Source organism: Ictidomys tridecemlineatus, chromosome 1, assembly GCF_052094955.1.
Source record: "Ictidomys tridecemlineatus isolate mIctTri1 chromosome 1, mIctTri1.hap1, whole genome shotgun sequence".
Taxonomy (NCBI): Eukaryota; Metazoa; Chordata; class Mammalia; order Rodentia; family Sciuridae; genus Ictidomys; species Ictidomys tridecemlineatus.
In genome coordinates, this window is record NC_135477.1 from 254650496 (window position 1) to 254670141 (window position 19646).

General features: G+C 48.2%; 1 protein-coding gene across 24 annotated transcripts in view; it reads right to left on the reverse strand.

Moving 5' to 3' along the window:
- Nucleotides 1-19646, reverse strand: part of Ankrd33b (ankyrin repeat domain 33B) — a 255262-nt gene that overhangs the window by 178082 nt on the left and 57534 nt on the right. For 16 of the 24 annotated variants that reach the window (XR_013424401.1, XR_013424365.1, XR_013424376.1 and 13 more), the window contains one exon: nucleotides 18223-18363. Coding sequence is in view for 8 of the 24 variants with exons in the window: in XM_078018196.1 (XP_077874322.1) it covers nucleotides 18223-18363 (141 nt within the window). In the remaining 16 variants the exon portion in view is untranslated. Of the gene's footprint in view, nucleotides 1-1710; nucleotides 9351-13368; nucleotides 13512-18222; nucleotides 18364-19646 lie in introns of those variants that run through there. The other 8 variants (XM_078018146.1, XM_078018162.1, XM_078018152.1 and 5 more) reach the window with 3 other exon arrangements.

Here is a 19646-nt window from a genome sequence, read left to right on the forward strand (position 1 = left end):
ACAGCATGCACAATCAGAAAAGTGAGAAATTACACCCCATTTATGTGTGATATATCAAAGTGCATGTATAACTAATTAAAACAAAAAATTTAAAAATTAACCTAAATGATGAAGTATGTTTAATTCTTTGAGCTAAAAAGAAAAAAACTACATGCCTATAAATCATTAGAAGAAACTATAGAAAAAATAAACTGCTGACTTGGGGTAGAAAGGGCCTTCCTAGAGAAACACAAAATGTAAATATAAAAAAAAAAGCTTGACAAATTTGATTTAAATCAATTTTACATACAAAAGGTATCATAAGAATCAGTGATAAAATGAGGGAAATAACCCCTGGGTTCAATTCTCCAAATACATAGCAAACCTTAAAAAATCAGCAAAAATGATGCTAAACTGTAAAATAAAAAAAAATAAAAATAAAAATTAAGAACAAATGTAAATAAGGAACTTATGAAACAGAAAATAAAAATTGTTGGAGAAACATGCAAAGATACTCAACCTCACCAATAACTGGGGAAAATGAAAATTAAGGCAATGAGAGATGCCTTGATTCACCGCTGGATTTGCAAAACAGTGCTGCAAGGGGGAGGCCCTCTCGCCCCCTGCTGGTGGCTGAGTGCAAGGCCGAGCCTGTGCAAAGAGCCATGTAATGTCACTATAGAAATTAACATGCATATTTCCTTTACCAGGCAAATTTTGCTTCTACACTCTGGTCTTTTAAAAACACTAATTTGTGTGTACAAATAAATAGGTATGGGGACCTTCCTTATTTATAAACGGTAAAAACCAAGAACATTTATGCTTCACTTCTTCTGGGGAATACTATGTGGAAATTGAATGAAAGGGATCTAAATATTCTCCCAAAATACAGACAATGAACAAAACTGCTCGTCCAGTGAGATCTTGTTTATACAATAGAGGGAAGAGCACATTAAAAACTTGGTTCCAGCTGAGCGTGGAGGCACATGCCTGTAATCCCAGGGACCTGAGAGGCTAAAGTAGGAGGATTACGAGTTTGAGGCCAGCCTCAGCAGCTAAGCAACTTAGTGCAATCCTGTCTCAAAATAAAAAAAAAGTAAAAAGGACCAGGGATATAACTCAGTGGTAAAGCATCCCTGGGTTTAGTAAAATTATTGGGAAAAAAAAAGTAGATAAAAGGCCGGGGATGTTGGTGGATGCCTGTAATCCCAGTAGCTTCGGAGACTGAGGCAGGAGCATCACAAGTTCAAAGCCAGCCTCAGTAATTTAGCAAAGCCCTAAGCAACTCCGCAAGACCCTGTCTCTAAATAAAATATCAAAAAGGCTGGGGCTGTGGATCAGTTGTTAAGCACCCCTGGATTCAATCTCTGGTGCCCACTCCCCAAAAAGTTAATAAAATACTTTTTAAATTATTTTAAAAGGTCCCCCAAAACACATCCAGCATACCATTTAGGTAAAAGGAAGCTCTATTTTGCTTCTGTGTATGATGTGAATTCCTGCCTATGGAAGCGTCTGAGAAATACCATCTCAATTCTCCATCATTTCACTGAATGAGAAAGTACTCATGGGGAATTGACATATTTTAAACACTTACCTTGGTAAAATTAAGTGAAAGAGTGTGGAAATAAGAAAGTACAAATCTGATTCAATTAAAATATCACCTGAAATATACCATATATATCTTTTGTAATTTATACAAACAAGTTTATTCAAATATCACATGAGAATATGTTTATTTTGCAAGTGGTTTTAATTCTTTTGCCACAATTTCCCCATGTTTTTACACTACCACATCTTTTTTCTAAACTTAAAATATTCAATAGAATTTGTCATAAGTTAAAAAGGAAAAAACATTCTTTCTGCTGAAAATATCACATTTAACTTAAAAATCATGAACCTTTTGAATATCAATAATTGAAGCTGCTGGAGAGGGGGGGTCACATTTATCTGAAGGTCCCAAGATAGCCCTGAGATCTAAATAGGAAAATATCTCTTATAAACTGTAACAAAACTCTCACCTTAAAATAAAACACTCTGAAATGTATACAATTATATCCATATTCAATAGCTTTACAGTATCAAGTCTGGGTTTATAGAAATAATAAACAAAAATAGCTTTACATTCAGAAAACAGGTTTTCTAAGACCTGTTTATACCAAAATGACAAAATTTGAAACCCAGCACCCTGTGCAAAAGTCTGTTCCATTCCTAACCCATCACAAAGACACCATTGCTTAAAAACACAGATCCTGGGACATCCAGTAAACGCCATCTGTCATCTGAGCAAAGAAAATCCCAGCAAGATTAGCTCTAACACTTCATTTGAATGAAGAATCTGATTCAAACCACGAGTCTGAATCCACCGAGGGTTCCTGGGATTGCTGGGTACCATTCCTGGGGGTGTGGTATCATGCACTTGGTTCCCATTGAGCGTAACCATAGTTACATGTTCCAAACCAGCTTCTAGCACTCGTAACGGGTGGTCAGGTGCCTTGATCTAGGCAGAGAGATCTCACAGACCCCGCTGAAGTGGCTCTTTTCAAACTGCCTGGGTCATCTTTCAAAAAAAGAGCCCTCAGGTTTATGATTCTTCTGACCAAGTGGGTCACCTAGACACTCCCTGGGAGCCACCAGGAAGCCACCGTCACCTTTCCAGGCAATCTGGTCTCCCTTGAGGTCATCTGTGTGTACCTGGTGTGCGCGCACGTGTGTGTGCCTGGTCACCTCTGCACACAGTCACCCTATCACACACTGTGCTTGTTGGCACACAACAGGGGTGCACTTTGCACAGAAGTCTTATTGCAGGCAGAGTGAGGAAACTGAGTGTGAGCACTGGCATTCAATGTCCTTGAAAATCAGTCCAATCAATGCAGGTAGTTGTTTTGTTTTCTCCCATTTCTTTAAATTAAAAAAAAAAAAGAGGCATTTTTTTAGCCACTTATTTAAAATCTTAATGAAGAAATGTGAACCCAAGGGCACAGAAATGACTCGCTGACTCAAGAGTTATTATATAGGTGCATAAAGCAAGTCCTAAATGCGTCCAGAGGTGGGAACTTGAACAATCAGCATTTTAGAAGAACTAGGTTTGTTCTAAGTTCTTTGTGGCTAATGTCATCCACTGTGACAGTTCCACGTGCCTCAATAACCATGACTGGCTTGTTGTAAGGATCTATCACCATCAATACTTTCTGTTTCCTATGAACCTTAATAAGAACAGGATCAATGCTCCATCCTCTTTCCCTAGAAGATGGAGGCTCTCCAGGTGACTGCCTGGCTCAAAGTGGGGGGCTTGTGTGCTTCCGGTGGGCAGCAAACCAAGAACGAGGCAGCAGAGTCCAGAATTCAAACAGCTACCCCCTGTGGAAGACCGGGACCCTGAGCAAACACATGGAAGATAGATGACTTTCCAAGTACTGTAAAGAAAAAGCACTCCATCACGTAACAGACCAACTGGGCCGGGAGCGCACAGTAGTGCCTGCACTCCGACCTGAGTGGGAAACAAGTGTAGTGTTAACAGTGGAGCCAGCCCGACCCTGTAGTACACCCGGAGACTCGCAGCAGGGTGTAACCCACTCCCCAGGGCAAACTTAGGTCAAGGCAAATTATCCAAAAAGGGTCTTCTGGCTTTAGGTAGTGTGGACGGGGGAGTGTGCAGGGCACCTCCTACCCTCTCCTGCTTTGGACTCACTCCCTCACTCTCCAGGAGTCATTTCTTCATGGAACTTGGGAGTCCTGTGGCTTCCCAACTGTCTGAGATGGCAGCCTTTCCATCATTTCGGCGTGAGTCTGGGCCCTCCTAGGCCTCTCTCACCCACAGCAGCCTCTACTCCAGAGGTCTGGTTCCTGCTGACAGCTGGGAAGGAACGAGCAGAGGCATCACAAATCCCATTTTCCACCCCATGTCACAAACTCTCCTGAGCCACGGAATGAGCTGTCTTCTCAGGAGTACCCAAAGAGGAGGTGGTGATGGCCTTGCAATTCTGAGGTATCTAGCGCTGCTGGGAATCTGCTAGGGTAGCCCGGGAGGCTGCACCATGATGTCCGTGATTCCCAGGATGTTCATGATGTGACGTGGGCACTTCTCTACAGCAAGCAGAGAGGAGCAGCTCCGACTTTCCCGGCTCCTTCTTGGTAGGCTGGCGCTGGGTGACTGCGGGATGCTTGAGCACACAGCAAATGGGGAAAACCACATCAGCATCACTGTGTACCTGCAGCGTCAGACTTGGCGTAGCCAGCTCTAGAGGTAGAAGCCATGAAGAGCCCATCTGCGTTGTCAAGTACCCACCTCTTCTCACCCAGAAGCAACTTCACAGCCACCCCACAGCCAATTCCTCTGCCAGGGTTCCCCAGTCTCCAGTAACAAGGAAATCTCTGCCAAGGGGTAAGTTCCAGAAACCTCACTTAAAATCAGCAGCATTAACAATGTTTTCGAAATATTTCTTCTGTCCAGTTTAATCATAATTTACTCAAGCTCTAAAACGTATTAAAATATACTTCAATATTCTCCTAACTATATTTATATATAAATCCCTGAGAAGATACCTGTCAACTTGAAATTCGCTATTTACAGTTAATAGATACCCTGGGTGCAAGCAGAGGCCCTAAGCCTGCGCCCTCTGTGCTGTCCCATGTCAGGAGAGCAGGCCAGGCCACCCTTCCTAAAAGCGGGAGGGGTTGGGTGCTGAGGCGGGACCCCAGCGCAGGAGCGGCGGGGCCTGCTGCTCACTCATCCTTGGGGACTCAGAGGTCCTGACCTGACAGTGCAGCAGGGCCACCATAATGCTTCCCAGGAACCCCTGTTCTGGTTTTTCTAGACCCCAGGACAGCTGGTGCCAAAGACGAGCAAGGAGTTTAACCAAACTGGGAGAAGAAACAGGCCCAGAAAGAAAAGAAAGAGGGACTAAAGAGAAGGTAAAGAGGACTTCAGGGAAGGAATGTGGAAGCTGGAGGGGACACTGTGGTGGGTCCTCGCCCATCAGCACTTGATGGTAGATGGAGGGCGGAGCCTCAGTGACAGGTGCCGCTGTTCAAAGCAGTAAAAACACACACAAAGGACACCAGCTGGACTGTCAGGGAGACCAGGGGCAGCTTCTCTCCGCCTCAGGGACCAGACGATCCTGTCTTCTCTGCGAACCCCATACCAGAAAAGGTCACCCTAACAACGTTGCCTAAGAAGGGACTGGCTCACTGAGCCCCACAAGCCTCCTCAAGGTGACCAGCTGACTCACTGTCTTGGTGGAGCTAATCACAAGCCCAGCTGCTGCCCCCACCTGTCTCCCCCACCCTTCTCGCAGTGACACTATCAAGCCTGGGCAGGAGGGTCCCCCTTGAGGATATTTGTCCTTGTGCTCCCACAGATCCCCAAATTGAGAGACTCCAAAGGCCACCTGCTGAGAAGCGTCCAGACTTCTCTTCCTGACCTCCTGCACTGCCGCCCAAGCCTGGGCACAGTGTCCACTGGCTGACCTGGAGCCCACTCCAAAGAGGCCGAGAAAACAAGAGCAAAAGCCTCCTCCTTAGAGAGAGGAAAGAGGGGAGAGACATTGTCCTTGAAGGAAAACTCTGCTGGCAAATATGCTTCCACACAGCCACAGTGACAAGTGCTGGGCACCTGGTCCAGAAGCCACCTGGACCCCACCGGAGGACACCCCAGAGAAGGGCCTCCCCAGGCAGCCCACAGTGATTTGATTCTGGAGAGAGGGACTGGTGAGAGTTGGCACCAGGCTCTGCATGGACACTTCCTGCACTTGAGTCCTTTGGGCTTCACAGACAAGTTCTTCTGTCTGGGGGTACACCTCAGCTCCCTCCTGCCAGTCAGCTCTCCCACGCATCTGTCATTCTTACTTCACGAAGCCCACCAGGTCATGGCCACTCCCCTGGAACAGGGAATGTGGCGGGTTCACCTTCAAGTCTGCCAAAGAAACAGCTGGGGCTGACCCCAGTTTGCTGGCCTAATAGACTTTCCAAACGCATGTATCTCTGGAGCTGTCTTGTGGACACCAGCGGTATTGCTGGCCAAGCCCCATGCTGGTCAGGTGCATCCTGTGCAGCTGGTCAAGGCTGGAACAAACAGGAGAGGAGGCCCCAGAACAGAAACTGAAGAAATCACCTGTCACGCTGTTGACAGTCCACCCATCACTGGACACTGACAATGGATCATGTGAGGTAGGGAGCCGGTGGGACCAGGAATGTGCACTTCTGATCAGGTAGAGCAGAGGTCCGGCTTGATGGGGCACGGGGCTCCATACCATTCCCAGTGCACAGGTCCCACGGTGGTTAGAAGCAGGACTACTTGGCAATGCAGTGGCAGGCGGATGCCGGATCAGCCAGAACAGACATTGCCTAACACTGGCTGTTCCAATGACAATTTAACATTCTTACAAAGTTAGAGCCTTCTGTGGGAGCTCAGGATGGGGGTCCAGGAAGAGCAACCCCCAAGTAAGAGGAGAAGCTGCAGTTCTCAACACAAGCTGCAGTGTACTCTCCTGGGAACTCAAACACTGGGGTTCTTCTCCCCTAGACCAACACAGTGCCAGACTCTGCAGGAGGGGTAAAGACAGGAAATGTTGACAAACTGCCTGGTGGTCCTCAGGGCACCCAGTGTTGAGAGCCACGGATTAGAGGCCATTTGGCACTGCCTGGCTGGATGCTCAGCTGATGAAGGAGGAGCTTGTGGCAAGCTAGGTGAAGCTGTGGATTCCATAGACATGACACAGAGATGCCACAATGCCAGGGACCCAGAGAAGACAACCTCCAAAGATAACTGAGGTCAAGGAGATGTGGTCAAATCCAACTTCCAAGCCACAGGGGTGATCCACAACCAACTAATATGCGTAGTTCTAAACGTGGGTCCAGGACTCTGTGGCATTCATCTTGATGTCTTTCTGGGATTAAGGAGAAACATGCTAAAATCTGATTCTGAAAGACGGTATTTTTATCTCACCAGTCTCTCCAACAGCCTGGGCACAGCCTCATGATCTGATAAGTGGGGAAGGGCTGGTGTGAGATCCCTGATTGCTCAACACCCCGAAGGTGCTGTGGGAAGCCGCAAGGAGAACGCAGAGCCACCCACTGCCTGCATCATGAGACAGACAGGTGCGTGTCAGCACGTGTCCAGGGTTATAGCTTCCACAGTCTATGATAGTTTTTAAATCCATGGTTCCCAGTATTTCAATTAAATACTTAAATAAAGTGCATGTGTCACAGATACTCTAAGATCCAGTAAGAACTTCTCAGTCTTTGGAGATAAAAGCATAAAGAGAAAACTCCCGTGAGAGCTCAGGGCCCAGGCGAATCTGCGTGCTGCCAAAGTCCCCACGTCCCGGACATCTTACACAGCGGGCATGAGGACGAACTGAAGATCAGGGACGATCATCAAAGGAGAAACAAAAGTGAACTCCACTTGAGCCTGGATGAGAGAGCTGCCCTGAAAATGCCAAATACTCCTAGAAATTTGCCCAAAACAAGCTTGCTTAAAACTCAGTTCTAGCCTCCTGTTCCCATAAATCACCCTCCTGCCCCTTTCAGCAGTTCCATCCCTCTGGGATCCCACCTTTCGTGCATTTTTACATTTTAAGGATATACAGATTTGACTTATCTAAGAGCACATATGACTTAATTTTGTATTTCCAGTAATCATTTGTTAAGCTCACCCCACTTATTAAAAGACAATTTTTCTCTCATATCCAATAAAAGATTTCCTAGGCAGTTTATCCAAAGCCCCTGTTTAAAATGAGTCTAGCAAGAAATGCAGTTAATGCATTGTTTCCTAATAATTCGACAATGATTTTCATTATTATTACTGTATGAACAAGAGAGTTTTAAAATAAGACACTGAAATCTGAACTGTTTCATTTGATCTTTTGCTGTAAAAGTCAATGCCTCCATCAAATAAAAACAAATATTCAGTATCAATTATTCAAATAGGGAAATGTACACCAAAGTGCACCCACAATGAGATGGAAAGGCAAAAGCCAAAACCAATGACAAAAAGAGGGAGAATCCTGTGAATTGTGTGAATTCATACAGCTCTCACAAATGTTTATTGCTAGATACAGTATTTTAAACCGGGGGTCTTCAGACTCATATATTAAAACTGCCTTAAATACAAACAGCCCCATCACCTGTAAAATGCTGCAGATTGGTAAATGATGATTAAAAGTACAAAATTATGCAAAAAACTCCGCCCTTTGATAAATTTGTTTTTAAAAATTATTGAGGTTCTCTAAAGGGAAACTTTAGGTGTGTTGCCCGCTAGGTGTATTGATTGCTAGGGGAAGGAGGGTTAGGCAGATCAATCCGTGCTGTTCCCAGCTCCCTCTTGGGAACACTTGACCACTTCCTGGGATCCCAGAAGGCGGCTGTCAGGAGAGGCGCAGGAGGAGCGCACTGCAGGAGCCTGGCGCACCTCTGAGCGCCCAGCCTGGGGCAGCCTCCCCTGCGCCTCTCCACCTTCTCCTGCTGGGGCTCTGCGCCCCCCGCAGCGCTGGCCCAACACAGGCCCTCGGCCCATCGACCCCTTCACGTCCTTTTCCTCCAGCGCGGCGCCCGCTTTTCCTTCTGCGCTTCCTCCTGGCGCTTCCTCTCGGCCTCTTCTGCCTTCTTCTTTTCTTCCTTGGCCTCCTTGTACCGCCACTTGGGGATCTGCAGGTGGGTGCTGTCCTTGGCGCTGCCCTTGCGGCCTATGCGCTCTGGCTGGAAGGTGGGCGCAGGCGCCTTGCTGATGCGGACCCTGGGGACCACCACACCCGGCCGCACACTGCTCCGGCGCAGGAGCTGCAGGGGCAGGAGGCTGGCCTTCCGCCGGGCAGAGGCTGACCCCTGGGCCCCTGGCAGGTAGGGAGACGGGGGACTGAGTCTCGGAGCCTCCTCTTCGGAGCCCCCCACCACCTCAGAAGTCCGAAATTGCTGTTCAGCGCCTTCTGCCTCATCCCTCTCTTGGGCAAGGGTGCCCTGGTCCCCCTTAGCAGCCAGAATTTCCTGCACTGCCAGCCGTCGTTTTCCAACACAGGGAAGGTCCTCAGGGCACACAGTCTGGCAGACAATGGCCACAGCGGGACTATAAAGGCTTGTGGTCATCCTGACCATATGGTCAAGGACGCCCCCATCCTCCAGGCCCCGGACTGAGCGCGGGGTCAGCGCAGACAGCACGAAATCAGCGAGCCTCTGCAAGCAGTTTTTGGAGGCTGCAGGCTTCAGAGCCGCCTCCGGGGTCAGCGGCAGCTCTGGCCTGTATTTCTCCCCAAACTGTTCAGGGCAGGGCCGCTCCAGCAGCCTCTGCATGAGTCGGACGGCCTCCACCCTGCCTGTGTAAGCAGCCCACTCCTGGGGTGACATCCCGCGGCGGCTATCCCGGGCGTGTACATCTGCCCCTGAAAAACAAGAAGCACAAATGGGTGGCTGCAGCAGCAACTCACAGGCAAAGAATGGAACAAAGGTAAACTTTCCAAAACCTAATAACAAGCTCTATCCTGGACCACTGCCACCTGCATGTGACAGTCACCTACTGCATTTACCACTGCAACAAGAAAAGGTCTCTCATGCATCATTTGATGTTTTTGTCTTTTCTAAATAAAAAAAAAAAAAAATTGTCTAAATCTAAATCATGATTTTTTTTTTTTTTTTAAGAAATAAAATTCCAGGGCTGGGGATGTGGCTCAAGCGGTAGCGTGCTCGCCTGGCATGCGTGCGGCCCGGGTTCGATCCTCAGCACCACATACCAACAAAGATGTTGTGTCCGCCGAGAACTAAAAAATAAATATTAAAAAAAAAAAAAAAAAAAGAAAATTCCAGCCCGGTGCAGTGGCTCCTCTCCTGAATCTCAGCAGCTCAGGAGGTTGAGGCAGGAGGATTGATTGCAAGTTCAAAGCCAGCCTCAGCAATAGGAAGGCACTAAGCAAGTCTGTGAGCCCCTGTCTCTAAATAAAATACACAACAGGGCTGGGGATGTGGCTCAGTGGTTGAGTGCCTCTGAGTTCAATCCCTGGTACCCAAAAGAAAGAAAGAAGATTCCATAGCTCTCTGCCAATGGAGATATGACTAGACAACAAAGATGTCTCTGGAGTGCTCTAACTGCTAATGGTAACAGTCACTTGCAAGGCACTTGGTACCATCTCTTCTCTCCTGTCACTTGGAGAGCTGCTGTGGGTCCTGTTTTGTGGGAAGTGGTGGTCCTTCACCTCTCCCACTGGGTAGTTAACTGGCTGGGGGACTGCAGCCCATATTCCTATAGACCAGACGGTGGGCTATTCCAAAACAGAGGCCATATCTTATGCATTTTTCTTCTGCAACACATCTAATCCTGGCAGGTGGGAGGCATGCCTGTAACAAAGGTTCATGACAGAATGAATGATGGTCACGGTGGCTGGGGACCTGCCTGGCCTGCAAAGCTGGCAAGCTCCAGGGAGTAGAGAGCTCCAGGGAGCGCCTTGGGTCCCCTGCACTCAGCTCTGTGTGCTAGCAACCACCCAGCAGGGCAGTGTGATGGTCAGTATTCTGTGTCAGCTTGACTATACTAGAACATCCAGTGTTTTAATCAAACACTAGTCTAGGTGTGGCCTGAAGGGATCTTGTAGCTTTGGCTAACACCTTCTAATCAGTTAACTTTAAGTCAAGGAGATCAACCCCAAAGAAGTGGCTGGGCCTCATTCAATCATTGACTGCCTTAAGAGCAAAGACTCAAATTTCCTAGAGAAGAAAAAGTTCTTGATGCCTTCATATATGAATATGCAACAGCAAATCCCATCATTATATATAATTATAATACACCATACTACAGTGATGCAGCCACATCAATGTTTATAGCAGCTCAATTCACAATAGCTTATCTGTGGAACCAACCAAGATGCCCATCAGTAGATAGATGGATAAAGAGACTGGTATGTATACACAATGGACTGTTTCTCAGCATTAAAAAAGAATAAAATTATGGCATTTGCACGTAAATGGATAGAGCTGGAGAACATCATGCTACATAAAGTAAGCCAGTCCCATAAAATGAAAGGCAGAATGTTTTCTCAGATTAGTGGGTGCTGATTCAAAATGGTGGGGGAGGGGGGCATGGGAAGAATGGAGGAACTTTGGAATGGGCAAAGAGGAGGGTGGGGGAGGGAAGGGGGTGTGGGGCAGGAAAGATGGTGGAATGAGACAAACATCATTACCCTAGATACATGTATAATGGCACGAATGGTACAACTCTACATCGTGTACAACCAGAGAATTGAAAAGTTATGCTCCATTGTGTACAATGAATTGAAATACATTCTGCTGTCATGTATAACTAAGCAGAATAAATAAAACATAGAAAAATTATAATGCACCAACAAAAAAACATGGAATAAAAGAAAAAGTTCTGCCTCTAGACTTCAGTATTAACTCCTACCTGTGGGCCTAGCCTACAAATTTTAGACTTACAAACCCCCACAACTGCATGAGCCAATTCCTTAAAATAAATCTCTTAATTTATGCACCCTATCAGTTCTGATTGTCTAGAGAATCTTTAATGATGTATCCCCAACGTCTTCCTAAATGTCTCTCCATTCTACCCACTACCCCCGCCCCCCACATACAAACATTCCAACATTAAACTCCAAATCATCCTGGTGAAATCTGCATAAATTTCAACTTGGCAATGTAGAAATTATTACAAAGTTGCTGTTAATCTTGGTCCAAACTCAGCCCCACATACAGTTAGAAATCACTCAGGATTTCAAGTCCCATTAGTCATATCTCTACTGGCAAAGCAATGTGAAAAACTAGGGCAATTATCTAGTCTGTGAGCTCCCTGGAGACAGGCCTGGCAGAGGCAGCTTCATTTATATCCCACACAGACCCAGGTGTTGACATGCGGTGGCTGATCAATACGTGCTGAGCTGAGAGAGGCGGGGGGCGCTGCCACTTCCCTGCCCTGCCAGCCCACAGTGGCCGCAGAGCCGGGCAGACCTGGCTCACCTGAGCTCACCTGCTAATGGTCTTAATTCTGTGACACATTAAAGAATAGCCATCTTACAAGAGTGGTAATTATTTGGAACCAGAAATCAGGAGAACTCATTAGTTAGAGTACAATTTATAAACTGACTAAAATGAAAAGGGGGCAGTAAAAATGTCATTGCAGAAAATAGATGACACATTAAACCTTAATTAATTGCATGTCACTTAAAAAAGGAACAAACTGCAAAATTAAAATCTTAATGAACACTGCATGAAAGAGACATTTTTCAAATGCTAATGGAAACCGAAAGGAACAGCTGTCCAGAGCTCAGGGTTCTCCTTCCTGTTGTCCCCACCTTTTCAAAATGCTCAGAAAATACAAACACCCCAAAGAACAAGAGCCACTGTGACTGCCATGCAGTTCTAGGATCTGAGTGGTGCTTAATTAGGGACTCACTTCCTAAGAGACCTGCTAAGGATGACATTGATGGCCAGGACATAGCAGGTAAATTATGAATGACAAGCACAGTTACCCTTCCGTGTCCACAGGGGATTGCTTCCAAGACCCCCATGGACACCAAATTCCAAGGATGCTCAAGTCCCTTGTAGAAAATGGCATGATCTTTGCATATAACCCATGCACTTCCATAGACACCAAACCATTTCTAGATTACTTATAAAACCTAAGGCAAGGTAAATGCCGTGTAAACAGTTGCTAGGCTGCATTGTCTAGTGACCAGTGACAAGGTAACAGGTCTGTACCGGTTCCATACAAATGCATTTTTTAGAGATATTTTATATCTGTAGTTGCCTGAATCCATGGAACAGAACCCAGGACATGGGAGGATCAACTGTACTGATGATTAACATTTTACTTGAGTACCTTTAAATGGATATAGAGAACTTCCAAAATGCTACTGTGTCCACCTTCTTCCAGGAGACCACTAGCCTCCTACCCAACAGTGCTCAAACCTGTGGACCAAGGGTGGGCTCTTGCCAATGGGTCCACTTGCTACATTGCTGACAGCTACGAGTTGTCTGCACAAAATCATCCTCTATTTTATTCAAAGCAACATACTCAATTCTAGGCAATGGATCATAATGGTCCAGCCTAAGACTGCCCAACCTCAGAATTATTGGCATTTTTGTCCATGCTTGTGGTGAGGGCTGTCCTGTGCAGCGAAGGACTTTTAACAGCATCTCTGGTGACTGCTCAAGAGATATCAGTAGCACTCCACCAGCTGTGACAACCAGAAATGTATCCAGCTTTTCCAAATGTCACCTGGGGGGCAATATCGTCCCTGACTCTGAACTCTTGGTCTAACCTAATGACCGAAGTCTGCTTCCCATTTGTCCGGCTGCCTGTGTCCAAGCAACCTTGTGCTGGCCAGAGCCCCATGGGGTATTCACCTCCTGAGAACAGGGACAAGTGTGTTTGCTGCTGTTGCCACTGCCACCTACCAGAGGACTGGTGACTCTCTTGGAATCAAGAGGTGACAAAGCAGGAAGCTAAGGGAAATGATGAACAGGAGAAGAAAATCAGGTCCATGTTGTCTTCTCTGAACCAAGGCCAGCTTTGGCAGTGACCACCAACCTTAAGACTCCTAGTGAGATATGAGGAAAAGACACCTGTCTAATCCACTCTCAAGCCAGGACTTCTGCTACTGCAGTGGAAAACATCCCAAACTAGGCCAAAGGGGGAAAAATGATGTTCCCGCCCTCTCAGTTCACTTTCCCTGGGAGTCAGCCAGGCCTCCAGGACAGTGGAGGCGGGGGTGCAGTAGTCACTTTCTTTCTTCTCCACCAGCCCCCACCCTGACGGCATCCTTCCTAGGCAGCCCAGCCCAGGCTGCCCTCCTGCCACAGGAGGTGACACACCACAAGGGTGGGCCAGCCCCTGCCAGCTTCCTGCTGGGCCACCTCTAGCCTGTGTCTGGGGCACTGTGTGTGTAATCAGCGCAGCAAGTCAGGATTGCAGGGTCACGGGGAGAGCCTGCTGCCCAGCCCAGTGGGACTGAGGAGCTACCTCCATGGCACGGCAAGTGGGAAAGGTGTACCCGGCCCCCATGAGGGGCCAGAATTGGAAGACAAATCCCCCAGTGTCCTTGTCCCTTGGGGTATCTCCCAGATGGATCCTGCCCATCTCTCAGAGGGCCCAGCAGGGCTGAGTCCCAGTCACCCACCAGCAACCTGCTCAGGAGCCTGAGGTCACCCTATTAGCACTGTCTCTTCCTAACTCACTCCCCCAACCCGCACCCTGCCATGCTGCTTCCCCAAAGCAACCTTTGAAAAAAATCTACTTGTCCTCAAGTCCTTGTCTCAGGGTTTGATTTGGGGGTGGAGGGGTGTGGTATGAATTTCCTGACCTAATTTTTCTCTAATAACGTGAAACAACTCCAGTGTGGCAAATTTTCAGTTCTCAAAAAATTCCCATTTTCTTCATAAACAGAAAGCAACGTCTTAGTAGAAGTCCCTGGTTTACCAGAAGTCTAGTCAGGGCTTGCCGGAGATGAGCAGGACCGTGGAGCAAGAACACAGTGTCTTTTCTGGCTCTTCATCTTCCTCTTCATCTATGTGCTCCCTGGAATCGTGCAAGATGCAGGCCTTTGAAAGTTCCTCCTCCCGCGGCAGCAGCCTTCCTTTACGCCGCCCTTCAGTATAAACAGGGGCTCTCGAAAGCAACCTGAAACTGGCAGTCTCCATAAAAAAATCCTGTCCTCCATGCAGCTTCTCAGAGCCAACTGATTTAAATAGACTTGTCACTCTGGGACATTAATATTCCACTGAATCAACAAGGTTCTGCTGCCTCCCTTGGGATTGTCATCAGCACAGACGACAATATTAGGAAGCCAAATCCAAAGACCCACTGAACCAGGTTTCCAGAATTCGGTTATATTTTCTATTTAAATTAAAATTTTTGATACTTCTAACATCCTTTTGTTCTAGTGCACATGCAGACCCAAGCTGATCTGTACCTGTACGTTACAGATGGTGAGAAAATCTAAACAGTTGAGGATTTCATCCAATTTGATCATTTATCACATGTAAGCTGAAATGTTTGCTATTGAAAATAAACTGCAACTCAGAAACTCAGGTGCAGAAAAACATTCAGGAAACGAAGATCACCTCATCTAAAGAACTTAGAAAGGCATGTTTTCATATGCAGTAATGGTTGCGCACTTTACTTTTCAAATTATCGCAGGATGACCGTTCTGCAGTTAACTCCTGGGTAGCCTTCCTAAGCTATGCATGGACTCACTCCATGTTGAAGGGTCTGTCAATCTACAAGAAATGCTCAGGTTGTTGGGAACTTTCAATGCTTTAAGTTCTCCTGATATGGATATGTTTAAATGGAAATAAGAGACATAAAAATAGTTGAGAATTGTAATCTAACTTAGTAGTGACAATAGCAAATGACCACTCCCAACTAAAGCCTAAGGGGGCAGCTTGAATGCTCCCTGGAAAAGGTCTCCTCTTTATTTTAGACAACAGAGAACCAGCTGGGAGGGAGAAACATATCTAAGAACAAAAGGATCTGCTCTTTTTTCATCCTTTCTCACTTATTAGTTATAACAATAGTCGCCGTCCCCCCCCCACCCCCACAGAGGATGTTTGGCAGTGCCTGGGACATTTCTGGCTGTCATGACTGGGGATACTTCAGCCATCTAGAGGGTAGAGTCCAGGGACACCACTGAACAACCTACAGTTGTCGGAACCTCCCCCCGCCACAACATGAACTTATCTGGCCCCAAATCTCAAAATCATGCCAAGGTTAAGAAACCCCTGAGTGACATGCTTACTGCCCTAGTAAGTTAAAGGTCTCATCACAGGATATTTTTCAAAGAGAAAAATATGCCTTGTTCTTTTATTCACTTAATGAATAACTACAGAATACATAAACTCCCTAATAATGGTAACAACACAATCCTAAGTGGCATGCCCTGATGGCAGGCATCTAGGGTGGCCCTGGCAAGAGAGAGCTCCCTCCCTCAGCACCATCACAGCTTCCATCCCAGAAAAGAGGAAACCGCAGTCCAGAAAGGCAAGTGACTGCCACAGGTATGGAGCTGGGTCGAAGCCTGCGCCCTGGCTTTCTGGGTCACTTACCCCACCCCCACCCCCCACCCCCGCTCTGTAGCAGCACAGTGCAGAGGGAAGCCCGAGGCATGGACAGGCAGGGCCTGTGCCTACAAGGGCTCCAGACTTCACTGGGGGAGAACTCCCGGGGGGACAGGGAAGAGCATCTACAGACCCGATGTGTAATCCGTAACCACAGCTGGTGGGATGCAGGTGACCTTAACACCCAGCCCATCGCCCCCAGCACCATCTCCCCAAGAGATGTGGAGGGCATTTCTGAGATCCTATAAATACTGCAGCAAATGCCGGAAACTTGATAGTGAGACTGAGCCCCTCATGTTTTCCAGGGCGATTAGAAGGCAACTGACCTCCCACCAAAAGGAAAAAAAAAGTTGGTAATTCAAATTAACTTATTGGGAAAAATGCATTTGATGTGACTGACACCATACACTGTCAGTTGAAAAAGTAAATTACTAAAAATCTGCACTCAATTAAAACTCAATCCAAAAGGAATGAAAGCAGATGAAGCTTCTGCCACTCACAAGAGCATCTCACAATCACCATTTAACTAGGAGGGACCGCTTCTCACTGACACCGGACAGGCAGGGCCTAACCTCTGCTGAAACTGAGCTTTTCAAAACTAAAACTGCCACTGAACCGAAAGCACAACCAATGGGATTAATTTTAATTATGATCCTTTTATATTTCTAAGTAGATTTGCAATCTTCAAAACCTCCATCCTTGTTCTTTGAGTTTATTTGTCCTATAGCATCCTGTAAGACTCGGAGTTTAAAGCAGGAGGAAAAAAATTAAAAGTTGTAAATCCCCAAATCCCAGATGGATGAAAGAAAAACAGGCTCAGGTCGGGGTGCACCACACAATGCCGAGTCATAAACAATACATGAAGGCAAACTGTCACGGGCCAGAGGCAACCGGGAACACATGACAACTAGACAGGGAGCCAGCTCGGGTCCTGGGACAGAGAAGGAGCATTAACGGAGGAGACGGGATCTGGAAGAGCTCTGATGGCATTCCCAGGAGAACCACCATCTGAACGTTGGCCCCCCCAGACTTCATAGTGTGGCACGCCATACCCAAGGGGATGGTATAAAGAGGTGGGGGCTTTAGGAGGTGCTTGGTCACAGGGTGGGCCTCAGGAATGGGATTGGTGCCCTCATGCAAGAGGCCAGAGGGTGCCTCCAGCCCTTCCGATAGGGGAGGACATGACAAGAGGGAAGAGGCCCCCACGGGACATCAGTCTGCTGGTGCCTTGATCTTGGCTTCCCTGCCTCTGAACTGTGAGCAGTAAACATATTGTTTATAAATCATCCCGCCTGGTATTTTGCTACAGCAGCAAGAATGGACTAAGAGAGGGAAAATGTCAGCTCTTCAGGAACTCGTAGCACTAAGCAGAACTGGCTGACCCCCTGTGCCACAGCCAAAAATAAAGACAAATTAAGGCAGCAAACGAATAGGAGCAACAGCTCTTGGATATTGAGTGCATTACATGTACTTAGACCCATCTTCTCCCTTAATTCTCCAAATAACCTGGTGAGGTGGCACTAAAGGCTATCCCGGACCCCAGTTTCAAGTGGAAAAGAATTAGAAGTTCATCAGAAGGAATTTGGTTTAGTAGCTCATTAAAACTGCACAGCCCTTGAGAGTTTGTAAACTATCTCGTCCTCAGGCAGGAGGGACAGAAAGAGGTCATGACCCCCATTTTGCAGATGGGGACCGGTGAGTGTCTTCTCCAGGCTGACAAGGACCTAAGGGACAAAGGGGGCTGCCCTGTTGGTCCCAAGCTGAAGCCTGGAACTTTCCACTGACTCTGGAAACTGCCACACAGCACTTCATCCTGCAGCTCCAACTGCCAGCAAGCAGGAGGCAGCCTGGTCTGGACCACCCCCTCCTGTGCCCTCTCCAGCAGCCGTGGGCCCACCCAGGCCAAGACCAGAATGCACATTTCTGAAGAGCAGATGTGCACAGGCTGGGAGCAGATGTGTGGGTGGGAGGAAGCCAAGGGCAAGGGAAGGCCTCACTCCTCCCAGAGCTCAGCACTGACCTGCCAGCGGCTGGCTGTGACCCGGAAGGCAACTGTCACCACCTCAACAAAGACCCCATTCTTCGTGGCATCTGCCAGGCTGTTTCCATGGGGACGATTCGTCTCTTTGGGGGACGTCCTTTAAAGGAGTCAGTTACTTCCAGGGCCCACAGGTGCGAGGGACAAGAGGCACGTACCTGCGAGCATCAGGGCTCTGACGCACTCCGTCCGGCCCTGCATAGCTGCCTTCATCAGGGCGGTGAAGCCAAACGCGTTCCTCCTCTCAAGGTCAAGACCAGGGAAATAGTTCAACAGGTAGTTGGTGATGGTGGCGTGCCCTGAAAGAGAAGGGTACACGTGTGGGTCTCACTCACACGAGGCCTCCAGAGGGACCGGGGGGTGTCGGGGGTGGCGCAGGCAGAAGCCAGGCCCCGGGCAGCTTCCTGCTCGGCACGTTTTCCTCTCTGATCTCCAGACAATCCTTCCAGAGCCCAGGAAGCAGGAGGAGGCAGAGGCCCCTGTCCTGGCCACATGGATGTCTCAGGTTCACTCAGGGCCCTTCAGCCACCCACCTGAGTGGTGCAGGGTCCCACCGTGCGGCAGAGGAGGCTGGGCAGGGACAGCAGTGTCATCACAGGCAGGCGCTGGCAGCTCCCAGCTGGAGCCGCCGGGGCAGACAGAAGCTAAGCCAGGACTGAGCCTCCGAAGCATTTCCAAGTGCTCCGGTGCTCCAGGGAGGAAAGGCTCATCGTCATAGCAAGGAGATAACACCAGCTCACGCTCACACCTCTGCTGCCACTCAGAAGAGAGTGTCTGTCCCTCCCTCCCTCCCTCCCCACCCCCCACTCACACATGATCACAAGGAGGCTGCCTCAGCCACAGCCCTGAGCAGCTGAGAAGCTTCAGGAAACTCATTAGGGAGTATAGATTTCTCCCCTTTCTCATCTTGCTCCTCCAAAAACGGATCCAATTTTCTGCTTATTGCCAGAGATATTCTCAAAAAGCCCAAGGTGCTCTCGGTCGGGGTGAAAAGGAGACCATTGTGCAAAAGGCAATAGTTCAAGCATCCATCCCTGGAAAACCCTGTCTCAAGTAGAGCTTCCTGAGCCACAAGGTGGCTCCGGGGTCTGCCACCCAAGCCCAAGGCTAGCCCACCCCTCAGCCTTTCTGTGCTGGACTCCCCCGACCACACACACACGGGACCACATACACACCTCGGTTCCCTACAGCATCCTGGCACTGGGTGGGATCACTCTGGGGTGCAGCTGTCCTGGGCCCTGAAGGACCGCTAGCAGCACCTAGTCTCGACCCACGAAGTGCCAACAGCCACGAAACCCCAACTCCTGCCCCAACTGTGGCAACAATATATGGGCCCAGACACTGCCACCTGTCCCCTCGTAGGGTGGGAACGGGAGGGGGTACAATCACCTGGTTGAGAACTACTGACCTAGAGGACCCTTCCTCACTGTCCCAGGACTAACCACACCAAGTGGGAAACAGATCCTCTCCCAGCGCCTTTGTCCCTGGCCCTGGCTAGCCATGCCCCCAGCTGCCTGCCCCATCCCATCCTGGCCCCTGCAGGTGATGGTGAGCATGCCCTTGGGGATGTGAGCACTCTGCA